The following is a 15,108-nucleotide window of genomic DNA, read 5'->3' on the forward strand; positions in this document are numbered from 1 at the left end:
AGAGGCAGAGGCAGAGGCAGAAAGAGGCAGAAAGACACAGAAAGCCAGAGAGAGAGAGCTACACACATACATACATAGACACAAACACATACAGGGGGAGAGAAACAGAGAGAGACAGAGAGTAAGAGAACTTTCTAGAACATCTCCTACCTGCAAATAAAGCCCACCAGATACCAAGCAAATGCATTAGTTATGTTCTTGAAGCTCTAGAATTGTAACACAAGCAAGTAAAGCTCTTTTCTTTGTAAACTATCTAGTCTATAGTTTGTCGTTACAGCTACAGAAAATGCACCAAATACCCTTTCATGGTTTTTAAATTCTCTCACTAGATAATATTTATTTTTACTATTTCTTTTTGTTAAAGATTTACTTACTTACTTTATGTATGAGCACACTGTAGCTTATCTTCAAACTATAGCTGTCTTCAGACACACCAAACAAGGGCATTGGATCCTATTACAGACAGCTGTGAGCCACCATGTGGTTGCTGGGAATTGAACTCAGGACCTCTAGAAGAGCAGTCAGTGCTCTTAACCACTGAGCCACCTCTCCAGCCCTATTTCTTTTCAAAAGTTTCCCTTACAGTGTCAATCACTTAAAAACTAATACTGAAAACAATGTAATAATAGTAATAAATAATGACAAGAAGGAGGAGAAGGAACAGGAGGAAGAGGAGGGAGAGGAGGAAGAAGATGAGGGAGTGGAGGAGAAGGAGGAGGTGGAGGAAAAGGAAGAGGTGAAGAAAAAGCAGAAGAAGCAGAAGCAGAAGCAGAAGCAGAAGCAGAAGCAGAAGCAGAAGCAGAAGCAGAAGCAGAAGCAGAAGAAGCACCTAGTAGGGCCAGATAGATTATTATACTAAGAAACTCTGGGGGAAGATTCAAGGTCACTATATGCCCAATTTAAGCGCCTTCTCAAAAGATGATAGCTTCATTTTCAAAGGTGAGCATATTGCTAACATGATAAAGGCTTGTTCATAAAGCTATCATCTTTATAATAGAATAATGCCTCCTGGGTGACATAGGCCTCATTATATACTGTCTCACAGCTGGCTTGGCTCATTTGGGACTTATGAAATGTCTGTAATGTGAGCATATGATTCACGTGGATCAAGGTAATCAAGTCATACTGAGGGAGAGATCAAGATTCTCGGTCCTCCAAGTACTGGGAGTGGGGGGAGATGGAGGGAGGGTCTGGGGGACTTTTGGGATAGCATTTGAAATGTAAATGAAGAAAATACCTAATTAAAAAAAATAAATTAAAAAAAAAAAAACCAGATTCTGGATCCTGACTAACAGAGCTAGCAAGAAAGGGCAGGTTCCCATCCTCTATGCCCCCCGTGAATTTGCCCAAGTTGAAATTTGCTCAGGACTCTCACAAGTAGGTTACTAAACATAGGGCGCATGGGATGGACCCAGATGGAGGCCTAAAATCATTGCTCCCTCCCGGCCAGCAGCTTCTGACAGCCTGCGCTGTCCTGCCACACGTATCCATAGAAGGGCAATAGTTTGCTTTCCTTCTTTATGGTCAGCACCTCCTCTATGTCTCCAACTCCAGCAAGCAGCTCTGTTCCCAGCATGAGATGAGAGGGAAAAGCTCAGAATTGGGAGCCAGAAGGCTCATCTCTCTCCACTCTGCCGCATTTTAGCCTGGGTTGTTTAACCCCTCTGACCTTTGGTTTGCTTATCTGTAAAATGGGGGTGAGAACTGCGTTCATTTACCATGAAGCTACTTGAAGAGTCAGAAGAAAGCAGAGCTATAACAATTATTTTTCCACACTGTAAAATAACACAGAGAACAAAAGGGTGGTACATCAACTCAGAATCCCGGTGTGTGGGAAGATGGCTGGGCAGCTGACAGTGCTCACTCTGCAAAGGTTAGGACCTGAGTGTGTATCCTCCGCATCCACATGAAATGCCAGTCATGGCTGGACATTATTATAACCTCAGCAGTTGTGGCAGTGACAGGCAGGTTCAGAGAGCACTGGCCTGCCAGACTAATCAGAAACAACTAAATTTCCTATCAGTGAGCAACCCTGTCTCATTCAATAAAACAGAGAGTGACAGGAAAACACCAACGTCCTGCTGCAACCTCCTCAGGCACACATAAGGGTGAGTATGTGCACACGCGCGTGCATGCCCCACACCCATGCAATGCACACTAGAATAATTAATGTAATTAAAATTAAACATAGCACTTATCTAGCAGATAGCATGCCTGAGACCCTACATTCAATCCACAAAAGTGAAAAAAAAATGAAAATGAAGTGTGGAATCTGGGTATGGTGGTCCACGCCTGTAATACTGGCACTTGGAAGATGAAGCAAAGAGAATCAGGAGTTCGAGGTCATTCTTGGCTACCTAGAGACTCCAAGCACAGCTTGAGATAAATAGAAAACTAACCCCCCCAAAGGATAGATAGATAGATAGATAGATAGATAGATAGATAGATAGATTACACACACACACGTGTATGTGTGTGTGTGTGTGTGTGTGTGTGTATGAATGAAGAAGCATTAATCAACACTGACATTTCTATATATGTTCCCCTAAAGAACTGAAAACACGGTCTTAAGAAGAGACTTGCATATCTGGATTGATAGAAGCATTATTCACATTTGCAAGAAGTAAAAACTGTACTGGTCTATTGATAAAAAGATAAGCAAAAAAATGTAGTACATCCATACAGTGAACTATGACTGCTTTACAGGCTGGAGAATCACAATGCCTACTACAGCTTAGGCAAATGTGACACTCTAGGTAAAATAAGCTTAAACACACAAGGCCGTGAGTCCACTCATGGAAGCCATGTTAAAGAACTCAAAACCAGAGAGACCAAATGTGGGATGCTGGCTGTCGGGGACCTGGGGGACAGAAAGAGAACGTGATTGGTTATGAGTATAAAGGTCCCATTTGGGAAGAGTGAAAAATTCTATAGATGGATGGTGGTGGTGGTTGCCCAACACGGATGTTCTGAAAGTGGCGTCTACAACTAGAAATGGCTGCGATGGTTAAGGTCTATGTTACTATTTAACCACAATTGTTGAACGGAAATAGCAGGAAACAAATGTGAAGTCTTGTTATTACATCACAGTTGTAAAAGGGGCCAAAGGGGCCACAGAAAGCCCACACTACGTTCATCTTTACTAACCACCAAGTCCCTTGCATTCTCATGGGCTCCAGGGTTCTCCCTAGGCCTGAGCAAGACACTAATTACCATACAAAGTTGACTTCCTAGAGAAAATATACATCAGAAAACAGCCGTGAAAGCTTAGAAGAAAGTCTTAAAATAGACCTTGTCTAGTTCGAGGGCAGCCTCACTTTGGCAATCAAGGCAATCACAGTCCTTGATGCTTTTTACCTATTATGCGTCCTATAACAAGGTCTATATGTGGCCTATAACAAGGCCTATATGTGGCCTATAACAAGGGACTGATTAACCAACAACTTCCTCTTCCAGGGGCTGCCTGAGGTTTTATTTAATACAGTGCTTTCAGGATTCCCTAGACTTCATAATTGGGGTGGGAAGACCTGCCTACCATGGGTAGCACCATTCCCTAGACTTCATAGATGAGAATGGAAGCAGAATAGCATCATGCATTTATTGTTCTCTGCTTCCAGTTATGGGTGTGGTTGTGACCAGCTGTTTCGAGTGCCTGATGCTTTGACTACCCCCCCCCCATCATTGACTGTATGATGGAACTAAAGGGTAAAATGAACCCTTTCTCCATTGAGTTCCTTTTGTCAGGACAATTTTTTTCTCATCAGCAGGAAAAGGAACTAAGATACACTGCATGGCTGCACGTGAATGTTTGTATGTGTGCAGGTGCACATATGCATGTGGGTGGATGTGAACATATGTGAACATGTGTGTGGAGGCCAAAAGACAACCTCAGTGTCATTCCTTAGGTACCATCCACCATATTTTTGAGACAGGGTCTCTCCCTGGCCGAGAAATTATCAAGTAAACTAGGCTAGCAGGCCAGAATGCCCCAGGAATACACCAGTATCTTCCTCCCCAGTGCTGGGATTAAAAACACGTGTGGGATTACAAACCCAGAAATTTTTGGTGAGTTCTGGGGTTCTAACTAAGGTAGTTCCAAATGAGCTATCTCCTCCACCCCAAAGGTTGTAAACTATACAAGTCTGTGATGAAATGACATTTTTAGGTAAGTGACTTCAGTCATCAAATAAAAATACTATTCTCAGAGTTGGAGATACAGCTCATGCACAAGATCTTAAGAGATTCCATTTGCAGTACCACAAAAGAAAAAGTTTTTATGTATGTATGCACATACACATATGCATTACTTGCAATAAGACACAAGGTGGAAACAAACAACTGCCCTAAAGGAACAGCATACTAATGCTGAGGAAACACGGCAGCAGCACAAAGACTGCAGTGTGTCTCTAAGAAGACTCTTGCACCAGCTGATGTAGACTGAGTTTTCAAACTCAGCTCAGGAAACAGGAAGAGAAGCAGAAGCACAAATCTGGTTAGCCAGCCAGAGGAAGGGATGGTAACAAAGTAGGTCACTCCCGCTCCCGCTCACGGCTGGCCTAGAGAAGACTTTCAAGCTGAGTCTTTTGGTTAATGCTAGCACTATATGGTTTAATCACCTCCTGCTGGCAAAAGCTGTGAATGGTCCAGGACAGTCTTCAGACCTACAAACAGCCTCTGAGGAGCAGGGGCTAATGACAGAGAGCTGCCGTTCACTGAGCTCAAACTCACACAGTGTTCTTGATGGTTTTGCTCCACCCTTCACCTCATCTTCATTGCTACCCTCCTATTGGGTCCTTCACTACCTGATTTTATGGAGGAGGCCAGAGGGCTCAGAATGGTCAAGAAAGACCAAAAACCACACAGCTAGGAAACAATGAAGCCTGACAGAACCTGTACTGGCTCCCAGGCAATCTCTAAACCATGTTTATAGCTGTACTTGAAGAACAATTAGCAGGTGTTCTCCTCTGGCTGAATGAGAGAGTTTGTCTGTGGCTGCTTAAATTAATTTTCTGAAAGGTTAAATACAAATTCTGCATATTTGCAACAAGAGTGTCCAAAAATTAATTTCCAGCAGACACTAGCATGTTCTTCTCACTGGTCCTAGCCTGGATGAACCTTAGGTATATCACAGCTCCTGTTTATCCAATCCCAATTTTGTGGAATTGAATCCCCTATAACAATCCAAGAGGTGGTAACTTCTATCTCCACCTAGACCCAGAAGGATTAAGGAAATACCTAGTGTCTCTGAGCTACCAACAGCTGTGCTGATGTGAACTTCCTATTTCATTTTTATTACTTCCCCTTCCCAGGTTCAGCAAATCATCTATCTTAAACATTTGTCCCCAAGACACAGTGTGAACCAAGAATAGAATCGGTAGGGCTGCAGAGATAGCTGGGAACGTGGAAGACCTGAGTTGGATTCCCAGAACCCACATTTAAAAGCCAGGTATGGTTGCATGCACTTGTAATCCCAATGTTGGGGAAACAGAAAACCAGGTGGGTCCTAGGCCAGACGAACCAACCTTCCTAGTGAGTTCCAACCCAGTGGTGGCAAGCTCTGTCTCTTAAACCAGCTGGACAGGCAACACCTGAAGACCTATATCCTTGCATGACCTCTGGCCTACACACACACACACACACACACACACATAGGAGGTTTATTTTGGTCCCGGTGAAACACACGTAGCACAGGGCTAAAGTTGTGGAATCAATGTGGTCTGCCACAGAATGAACTTGACCATCTAGGGCATGCATTTGGAGGTTATTCTTGCTAGGATTTGAGGGTGAATGGGGAACTTTGTATACACTGTATATACATTGTATATACAGTGTATAATAAACTTTCTTTTAAAAATCAAATAGGATCTAGTCAAACCCCAGCCAAAAGAAGAAATGCTCTCCAGCACCATAGAAAGTCATAAGGGCATAACTGACATAGGCTGAGGGGGGAAAAAAAGTGCTGGCATCCCTCCCAGAGTCCACACGTCCTCCTGCTTTAACTACATAAGCACTGAACTGGCCATACTGAGTCAGAAAAGAAACCTGCCCAGATGCCTATGCCATCAGTCTTGCATAGCCACCTCTCAGAAATCCCTTCACTAATTAAAGGGACGTGTACACAGTGGCCTTTGGATTCCCTGCTGGTCCCTGTGAGATCCCAGGCATGAGGTCCAGTAACCTGACAGCCTCTGGCAAGATGACCAATAATATGACAATTCCCTACTGAGCTACCACCTAAGCCTTCAGAGAGGGGAGAGGAAGAAAAGAGGGAGGAGAGAGATTGGAGGGGGATTTAGGAGATTTATCTGGGGAAAGGAGAGATTAGAGGGATTTATGGAGACTCAACCAAAGGAAAGCCCAACAGGTTAACCCCTGAAGTCCTCTCCTGGGAGCACATGGACGTCCACCTGAGACCAAGTCCTCTCCTGAGAGCAGCCAAGCACAGCCACTGTGCACTCAGAGACCAGCTTAAACCATAAAGTGAGGCTTGAGACCCAACCCTCATTAGACCCTCTGGGGAGAAGCCCTAGCCCAGAGTTCACTTCCCAGATCCCACTCAGCTAAAGCATAGAGACCCCAGAGCTCCTAACACACAGTCACCTCCCCATCCCACTGAACTGTCTGCACTCCCCTGGGGCACGGTAGGGACATCCCAACTTTGGCTCTCAGGCCTGAAAGTCAGTTTTCATCACAGCAAAGCCAAAAATCTAGAACATAGCAGGCATTCATCTCAAAGGTAACCTTAGAGATGTAAACCAAATCGATATCATACCTCCAAACAAGCCTGAGAGCTAAGCCCCCGGAGAGGCAGGCCTGCTCCCTTGCTAGGCTTCCAGACGCCGCTCTACACAGATACTAAGAATCCGACCGACCTCAGGTGCAGCAGTGTAACCAGTGGTGCAAGTATGTAAACCGAACCAAGTAGCTTTGCAAGGGAACCCCCCATCCTGTCCCCCAGGCCCCCCACTCCCACCAAAAGAAAAGAGAAACCTATGTCCCATCTAGGATTTCAGACAACTCACTTTTGGCCTCAACAGGTATGTTCAGTGAGCAGTGTGTGGATAGTACAGGTGGGAAGGAAGGTTCCTGAACCCATAGAAATATTCATTTATTCACCTCCTAAAGCAGCACCCAGCAGGCACTTGATTAATGAAATAGATTCACTGCCGCTCCCTCTATTCGGGATAAGCAGCTGGTCTGGGCTGTTTCATCCACAGCTTGAATGGTCATAAAAATATCCCTCCATAGCCATTGAACCTAATGGTGCATGCCATTAATCCCAGCACCTAGGAGGCAGAGGCAGACAGATGTCTGTGAGTTCAAGGCCAGCCTGGTATACAACTTGAGTCCAGGACAAGCCAAAGATCTTGCACAAAAATAACCTGTCTTTCAAAGGAAAAAAAAGTCCCTCCACAGGGTTGGGAAGATGGCACGGGGTTGATACAGAGCTTGATGCACAAGCACGAGGACCTGTGTTTGATCCCCAGCACCCAGGGAAAAGCTGGGGTTCATGGTGCTTAGAACACCATGCTGTAGAGACAGACAAATATCTGGGCTCCCTGGCCAGCTAATCCAGCTAATAGGTAAACTCCAGGCCAATGAAAAACCCTGTCTCAAAAACCAGGATCCAAGGTCTACTTACAAATGCATGCACAACATGTGCTCACTCACCTGCAAGCGCGCGTGTGCGCGCGCGCGCGCGCGCACACACACACACACACACTTAAGTAGAAATGAGGTGCACCTAGTCACACAAGGCAACTCCAAGGAGCAACAATTAGAAATGCCTTCCAGATACAAGTGAACCACAAAATATTGGGTTGTCAGGGCATTTGAGAACCTCCCCTCAACTGTTCTCCAAATGGTAGACGTGAAGTTCCTGTTTTCTTCAAACGGTGCTAAAGGAGATCCATGTGGCTGGGAAATAGTCAGTAAAGTGTTTGTCTTGTAAACATGAGGGCCAGAGCCCAATGTCCAGAACCCATACTTTTTAAAAAATTAAATAATAAAAATCATATGCTAGGCCTGGTAGCACGCACTTGTAAGGCAACTAGAGAAGCAGAGGCAACACTCAGGCTGGTCCCAAGGGCCTGCTGCTCAGACAGCCTCGCCTGGTGAGTTCCAGGCCAATGGGAGAGCCTATCTCAAAGGGGAAGGGGGTGGGCCCTGAGGAAAAACAGCCAAGATTGTTCTCTGGCCTACACCCCTACATGTGATATACACACATGCATGCACCTGCACACAGACACACATAAACAGGGACACACACACCAGCAAAAATGCCTGTAACAGCCTGGCAAATGCGCCAACAGAAATGTTTACCATTCCTAATTTGCTGTTATACAACATTTATCTGCTCTCACTGTGTGCCAAGGATCTGAAAACATGTTGTTGATTAATAAACAGTAATTAAGTCTCACCACCTCAGTCAGAGATATGGTTAGGTTCTGGGATCCCCCTTTGCAGGATACTAAAATGAAGCACAGAGGGTGAATGCATTGCTTGGGGCCTGACTTGAAGGTGCCTTAGACATACCCATGTCTGCTCCTGACCCCCCTCAATTTCTTCTTCCATCCTCATGATCCAGTCATCTCTCCCTGGGCCCCTATTCAGCAAGGTCCCCCTAAGCACACTGACAAAATGGCTTGACCCTCTGCTTCTAACATTAAACCTTCTAGCCTATAAGGAAAAATACTGGATAAGATTGCCAAATACAAGATTACAAAGCCTGGCAAGTGCATATTCCTCCAGGATTGTGTGTTTGTTTGTTTGTTTTCAAAAGCACCATTTTCTGGCGGGGATTTTTCTGCCTTAGGATCTTGAAGGTGTTTGGTGAAGGTGTGGGGGCCAGGATACTGGAGCTACACAGATCTTTGGGCACAGAGTCCAGTTATTTTTATCTACACCTCTACTAGACTTCATTACAAATAAGGGGAAAGTCCAGATTTCAAACCCACACAGAAGAACAGAAAGTACATCTACAGTAAGGTTCAGACTGAGATCACTAGACTTGGCCCAGGGTGAGCCAGACATTCTCAACTTGGGGCCACTTCTAGCAAGGCCAGGGAAATAGTGCACTGTTAATAAGCCAAGAACTTTGAAATCTTTGCACATTTAGACAACAGGTTGTTCCTAATTGTGGCTTATGTGAACCCTTATTAAAATTGGCTTTCCATATGCTAAAATGCTTTTTAAACTATCTGAGTCCTGACATATAACTCAGGCCTCACATAGTAGGCTAGGCAAGCACTTGGCTACTTTCATGTTAAATGATTAGTTTTAGACTACACGGTGGCTCGGTGGCACTGAGGCTCAGGACGGCTGCTCATTCAGGAACTGGAAAGATGTCTGGGTCAGTCTACCACACGAGCATGAGGAAATGAATTTGTATTCCCATCACCCACATAAAAGCCAGCCACTGCAGCACTCATCTGTAATCCCAGCACAGCTGGATCCCTGAAGTTCCTCAGCCAGCCACTCTGGCCAAACAGATCAGCCCCAGGTTCAGTGTGAGACCCCAGTTCAGAAAGTAAGGCAGAGAGTGAAGGTGGGAGACAGGCAATGGTGACCTCTGACCCCTCATACATGTGCACACTCACGCCTCCTCTGCCTAGCTCTATTATCTCCATCACTTGGTAGTTAGCTTGTTAGCTCACAGCCTCTCAGTTGCCCCATTCCTCATCTGAAAACTATGGGTAAGACTAATGTCATAAATTTAGGGTGTCAGTTAGATGAATTAATACACACAAGGGCCATAGAACAAATGCCTAGTGCTTTGTATACCTTTAAGAATGCCACCATAGGCTAAGTGGTGGTGGCACATTTCTTTAGCCCTAACACTTGGGAGGCAGAGGCAGGTGGATCTCTTGTGAGTTCAAAACCAGTCTGGTCTACAAAGCACGTTCCAGAACAGCCAAAGCTACACAGAGAAACCCTATTGTGTCATTCGACTGTTTTTATCTTGATCATTTTATTTCTAGTACCGTCCTAGGTACCCTGCCAGCATCACACCAGGGAGTTTCTGAATTCTTTTCAGACAAATGGTACCCTAGAAGACAGCTCAAGTCCATGAAGTTGTTCTGCCTGCGCTCAAGTCAACACGGAGGCAAAACTCCATCCTTTCCAGGATGGCAGCCTCTCCAGTCAAACCAAGCAGGGTGTTACACAGCACAGTCTACTCAAAGCCGGCTCCCTGAGCTCAGCAGCCTGGCCACTGCAGAGGTGCAGGTACAGTGCTGGGGCTTTGCCAATGAGCAGAGTCTATAAAGAGAGATTGTAGCCACCTGCCTTAAGGCTGCAGGCAAAGGGGCCCTTCAGGCCGGCAAAAGACACGTAAGGGGTTCACACCTGAGGGTATTCCTCAATCTGCCATCCCCTCACCTGCAGCCATATGCCAGGTCCCTGACTGACAACCAGTTTAAGACTGATAAACACTTCTGTTTTCCTGTTAACTTGTGCGGCTCAGATGCACAACCTCAAACCTCAATGACAAATTTTAAAAGTTTGGACCAGAAGTAATCTCTTAGCCAGGAACCCCGTCCCCACCCCCACCCTCTGTACTAAAAAGCTAAGAGCCCTCTTGTTTTATTTCCACAAAGACAGCAAGTAGGTGCACAGAGATGCCTTCCCTGGTGCCCAGCAGACACAGCAGGGTGACCCTATTGAGAGCTTCAGCACACTGCACAGGTCTGTCCCAGGAATCTGGGAGCACAGCTGAGAAAGCCACCCTTCAACTTGTCTCTGGGGGGCACACTGCAGATGGGGTGCGGGAGGGGTGGAGGGAGATAATTACCAATATTTAGCTGTGGGACTCTGCACTTGGAGCAGGTTTGAAAACTGAGGTCCTGGAAAAGCAAACCAAGCGCAGAAATAAGAAGGCCGAGAGGGCAGGAGGAAAGAAAAGCGCCCAGCAACACAGGTACACCCGGGAATCGCCTCCTCCTTTTCTCCGAGTCATCAGCACCCCCCTAAACCCCAGCAAAGGTTCTTTTCACGGAGCACGTGTGAAACTGTATCTTTATGTACAGATACCGATCAAAACCAGAAACCGATCAAGTGGTGGAAGAAAATAACTTGAACTTCAGACTCATTCCGCAGCGCTGAATTCTTTCGCAGCCCCTGTACCTATCTGAGGCGCTTCAAAACAAAACAAAGCCAACTCATGCGCAGGAAGGGAACTGCAGCTGTACTGAGTGGCACATGTTCAGAGCTCTGATGACACACACTTTTGATTATTTCTGCTTTCTGGAGATGTAACCATCAAGCATGAGCCCCGGAGAGAACCGCCCCTAAAGACTCACTGATCCTCCTCCCACCCGGACATGAACCCCAGCGCCGGGCATCTGACCCTATGGTGAAATGTACACACAGATGAAGCTCTGACCACATGTCACTCTGAACACTGCGAAATTCTTCCCTCCCATCATCCTGAGGCCAGCCAAAGTCTTGTCTACACCTAGTACGTGCATATGTCAATTCCATAGGAATATATGATGTAAGGGTAGGACCAAAAGCTGAATTTCCTCGTGACCACTTTCGTCGACCCAGTGCGCCCATACACACGATGAGTAAGTGCACACAGCCAGCGATCAGCGAGATCCACCATGCTCAGCCCACAGTCACGCGTGGGGAGAAAATCAGTGGAGGGCGGTGGTGGCAAGGGAAAAGGAAAGTCGCCCGCCCGCGTGGGCTGTTCTCTGCGCGCCCTGCGCTCCCCTCCCCCGCCCAGGAGAGGTGTCAACCGTGGGCGCAGACCCACGCGGTGGACTCGCGGAGGGTCCCCATAAGAGCGGACTATGGGACAATGAGGACGCATCGACCAGCCAGTTTCTGCCGCGGTGGCGGTGGCGACGGTAGCAGCAGGAGCAGCCGATGCTGCTGCCGCCACCGATGCTACTTCCACCCGCTGGTCCCCAGCACCCACTTACGTTCCGAGGGTCTCCTTGAACTCGAAGATCTTCTTAATGTCTTCTGCTTGCTTTTTCCAGGAGGAGCTGCTCTCGCCGTTCTCCCGGGCCATGGCAGACCAATGCTGTAGGGCGGCCAAGGGTTGTGCTGGGGAAGGGGCGCCGGAGGCGCGGCGCGGGCTCCGGGGGATGCCCGGCGCCGGGATGCGGAGCGGGAGGATGCGGAGCGCAGGGAGGCTCGGGCTGCCGCAGAGCTTCCTCTTCGGCAGTTTCCTCTTTCGCCTTGGCTGCTGCCGCCGCGGTCCCTCCCTGGCTCTAATTTCTACTGCTCTCCGGCAAAGACTTCCTGCCTCTGCCGCCGCCTGCCAGCCTCACTTTCTGCTACTTTCTTGCTTGGCTCCTGCTCCCTCCCCGCCGCCCGCCCCACTCCCCCAGCCCGCCTCCTCCCGCGGGCTCCCCGCCCTCCCAGTGCACCCGGCAGCCTCCCCGCCTCCCGCGAGGCGGCCTTCGGGGATGTCCCGCTCCCCCTCCCCTCCCCAGGAGCTCCGTGCTTGGGCGACGGGGTGCAGCACTTGACCACGGAGCCACGCACGCTCCCGGGCCGTCCGCGCACCCTGGGTCCCCGGGCGAGGGCGGGTGGGAGAACCCAGCAGGTGCAGGGCGCCGGAACGCGCGGGGGAGCCCTAGGCTTTAGGGAGCTTTATTATGAAGTCAATGCTGGGGGCGCCCGGGCTTTCCCTCTTCGAGCAGGAGGGGGCGCCTCTGCTTGGCGCTCGGAAGCTCTCGGCAAGGTGGGGTTGCGCGGCTCACGGATGCGGGGCGCCCAGGGCGGGGCGCCTTCGCGTACCCAAGAGCGGGTGACCCAAGCCTGCTGTGCAGGAGGGCGGGTGGGGGCTTGTTGTCAAGGCAATGGGCGGCGGCCTGGATGGAGCCATCGCGGGCGGGCGTTGACTCCTGGCCCCAGCTTGGCCCCAGCAGGCGCTCCCGGAGCTCGGCAGTCAGCTCCGGACTCCGCTGCTGGAGCTAATTCGCATTGCACCAAAATCTGCTTCACGTCAGTTTTGGAGCAGCTAAAGGAAACCTCGGAGTGTATCGGACAGGCACGCCCAAGACGAGCCAATCACCGCCTGGTGGTCCCTTCGGGAGTAAAACTCCAGGGGTTATTTGGCGGCCAAGTGATGGGTGGATGCGGGACATGGTGGCTGGCCTGGCCTGGCCCAGAACTGGAGTGACTGGACTGACTAGTGTTTCAATCCTTCTGATTTCCTCTTTCTCATTTTACTCCTGATGCTCTGAGGCCGTGGCCAAAATACAGCGATTCTATGGAAAGACGCCTCTCTCTAGCGCCTTCCCCCATCAGCATACCCCGCAGGTGGCTTACTTAGAAGGTTAAGGTAGAGGCAGAGATACATTTTCCTCGGGCCTCGGGTCTCCAGAGTGAACTTTGACCTGCCCACTCTCACCTGGTATTCACCTGTTAGAGGACAGTAGGCAGTGTTTCCAGTTGGTCCTTTGGTCCAACTGGCAGGGACTACTACCTCTTGATAGGAAATGTTAAGTTTTCTTTGCAGCAAGACTTCCTCGCCCTTAGAGCTGCTCAGCTGAATTGAGTAAACAGCCCTGTCTCTTAACTGGGGACACCTGTCCCATTTTCCCAGGACTGTTCCAATTTGAGAGGGAGGAGGAGGAGGTGTGAATCTGCTTTCAGAAAAAGAAATCCCCCCCCCAACACCTCCCCATTGGTTCAGACTGGCCAGAGACTCTGCTTTGGAGCCCTTTGTGGACTCCCAAGGAGGTTAGAAGACAAATCCACCTATCCCTAGATTCTCAGTACTGTTTTCCACCTTTCTTTGGCCCTTAGTCCTAAGCTCTTGAAGCTGAGAACAGCAGAGAAGGGGGTTATAACCATTGGTTGTTTAGGAGTGTGACGACCGAGTCATATGATCGTCACGTTAAGTGTATTTACACAAACCTGGATGCTGTACACACCCAGCCTGTGGGATACACACGCTCACGGGGTTGGGGGGTGGGGAGAAACAGCCTATTGCTCCTAGGACCATAACGAACAAAACATGAAATTAAATCAAGCACAAGACAAAATGATGCAATCGAGAGGCACGGTAAATACAACATACAAGAGGGTACTGCCGGCATAATATAGCAAACTGATTTACAGTCAAGTTTTCTTTCACAAGCAGAAGAAACATAATCTAAAATAAAAAAAAAAGTCCAACCCAGTCAATAGATAATTCAGTAAGAGTCATTTATTATCAAGCATTGTCTACCTAAGGAGTGATATCTACAGTATTTCTAGGCAAAGCACACCATTGTAGGTCTGTTTACACCACCATTACCACAGACTCATGAGTAATGGGTCACACTGATGTTATGACTGGCTAAGAGGTCACTGGGCCATAGGAATTTTGCAGCTCCATTATAATCTTATGGGATTAACGTCAGAATGTCATTATGCCCACATGACTGTGCTTGCTTTTACAAACCCAGAAGAAATTCTACAAACAATATCTGAGCGGTGGGGGTGGGGGAGAACTAAGGAACCTCTCTCCAAGATGGAGACATGCCCAAAGTCCAAAGCATACAGCATCCCCTCCAGTAAGAACTGTATACACTGGTATCTTATTGCATAAAGCATGGGTCAACAGAATCCAGCAACACTGTCCTGTGCCCCTTCTGTATCGTTTCCTTTCTCCTTCTCCATCTCCCTCTCTTTCCATTTGATCAAAAACAGGCAATTCCAATTTCCTAAGAAAAGCAGAGATAAGGACCTGGGAGATGGTTCAGTAGGTAAAGTGCTTGTCTTGCACATGTGAGGACCTAAGTTCAATCCCCCTGAAGCCAGGTGATTTGGAGTATATTTTTTGTTTCTGTTTTTAGCAATAATAATAATAATAAAATAATAATAATAATAAGCCAGCTGTGGTGACAAACACTTGTAATCCCAAGGCTAGGAAGGTGGAGATAAGAGGTAAGAGAATTCTGGAACACAGTGCCTACCTAAACAGCCAACCTAGCCTATTTGGTGAGTTTTAGGCCAGTAAGAGATCATTAAAAATACTAATACTAATAATAAAAAGTGAATTCATCTGAAATAACAAAAAACCTAGGATAGCAAAAACTCTTCTCAAGGATAAAAGAACCTCTGGTGGAATCACCATGCCGGACCTAAAGCTTTACTAAAGAG

At 47.7% G+C, this 15,108-nt stretch overlaps 1 protein-coding gene across 3 annotated transcripts in view; it reads right to left on the reverse strand.

The window, feature by feature from the left end:
- Camk1d (calcium/calmodulin dependent protein kinase ID) overlaps nucleotides 1–12,308 on the reverse strand; it is a 395,379-nt gene extending 383,071 nt beyond the window's left edge. The window contains exon 1 of one of the 3 annotated variants that reach the window (XM_021150944.2): nucleotides 11,928–12,019. In XM_021150944.2, coding sequence (XP_021006603.1) covers nucleotides 11,928–12,019 — 92 coding nt within the window. Of the gene's footprint in view, nucleotides 1–11,927 lie in introns of all 3 variants that reach the window. The other 2 variants (XM_021150928.1, XM_029473783.1) reach the window with 2 other exon arrangements.
- Nucleotides 12,309–15,108: the final 2,800 nt, after the last annotated feature.

The sequence above is a fragment of the Mus caroli genome, chromosome 2 (genome assembly GCF_900094665.2).
Source record: "Mus caroli chromosome 2, CAROLI_EIJ_v1.1, whole genome shotgun sequence".
In the NCBI taxonomy this organism is placed as follows: Eukaryota; Metazoa; Chordata; class Mammalia; order Rodentia; family Muridae; genus Mus; species Mus caroli.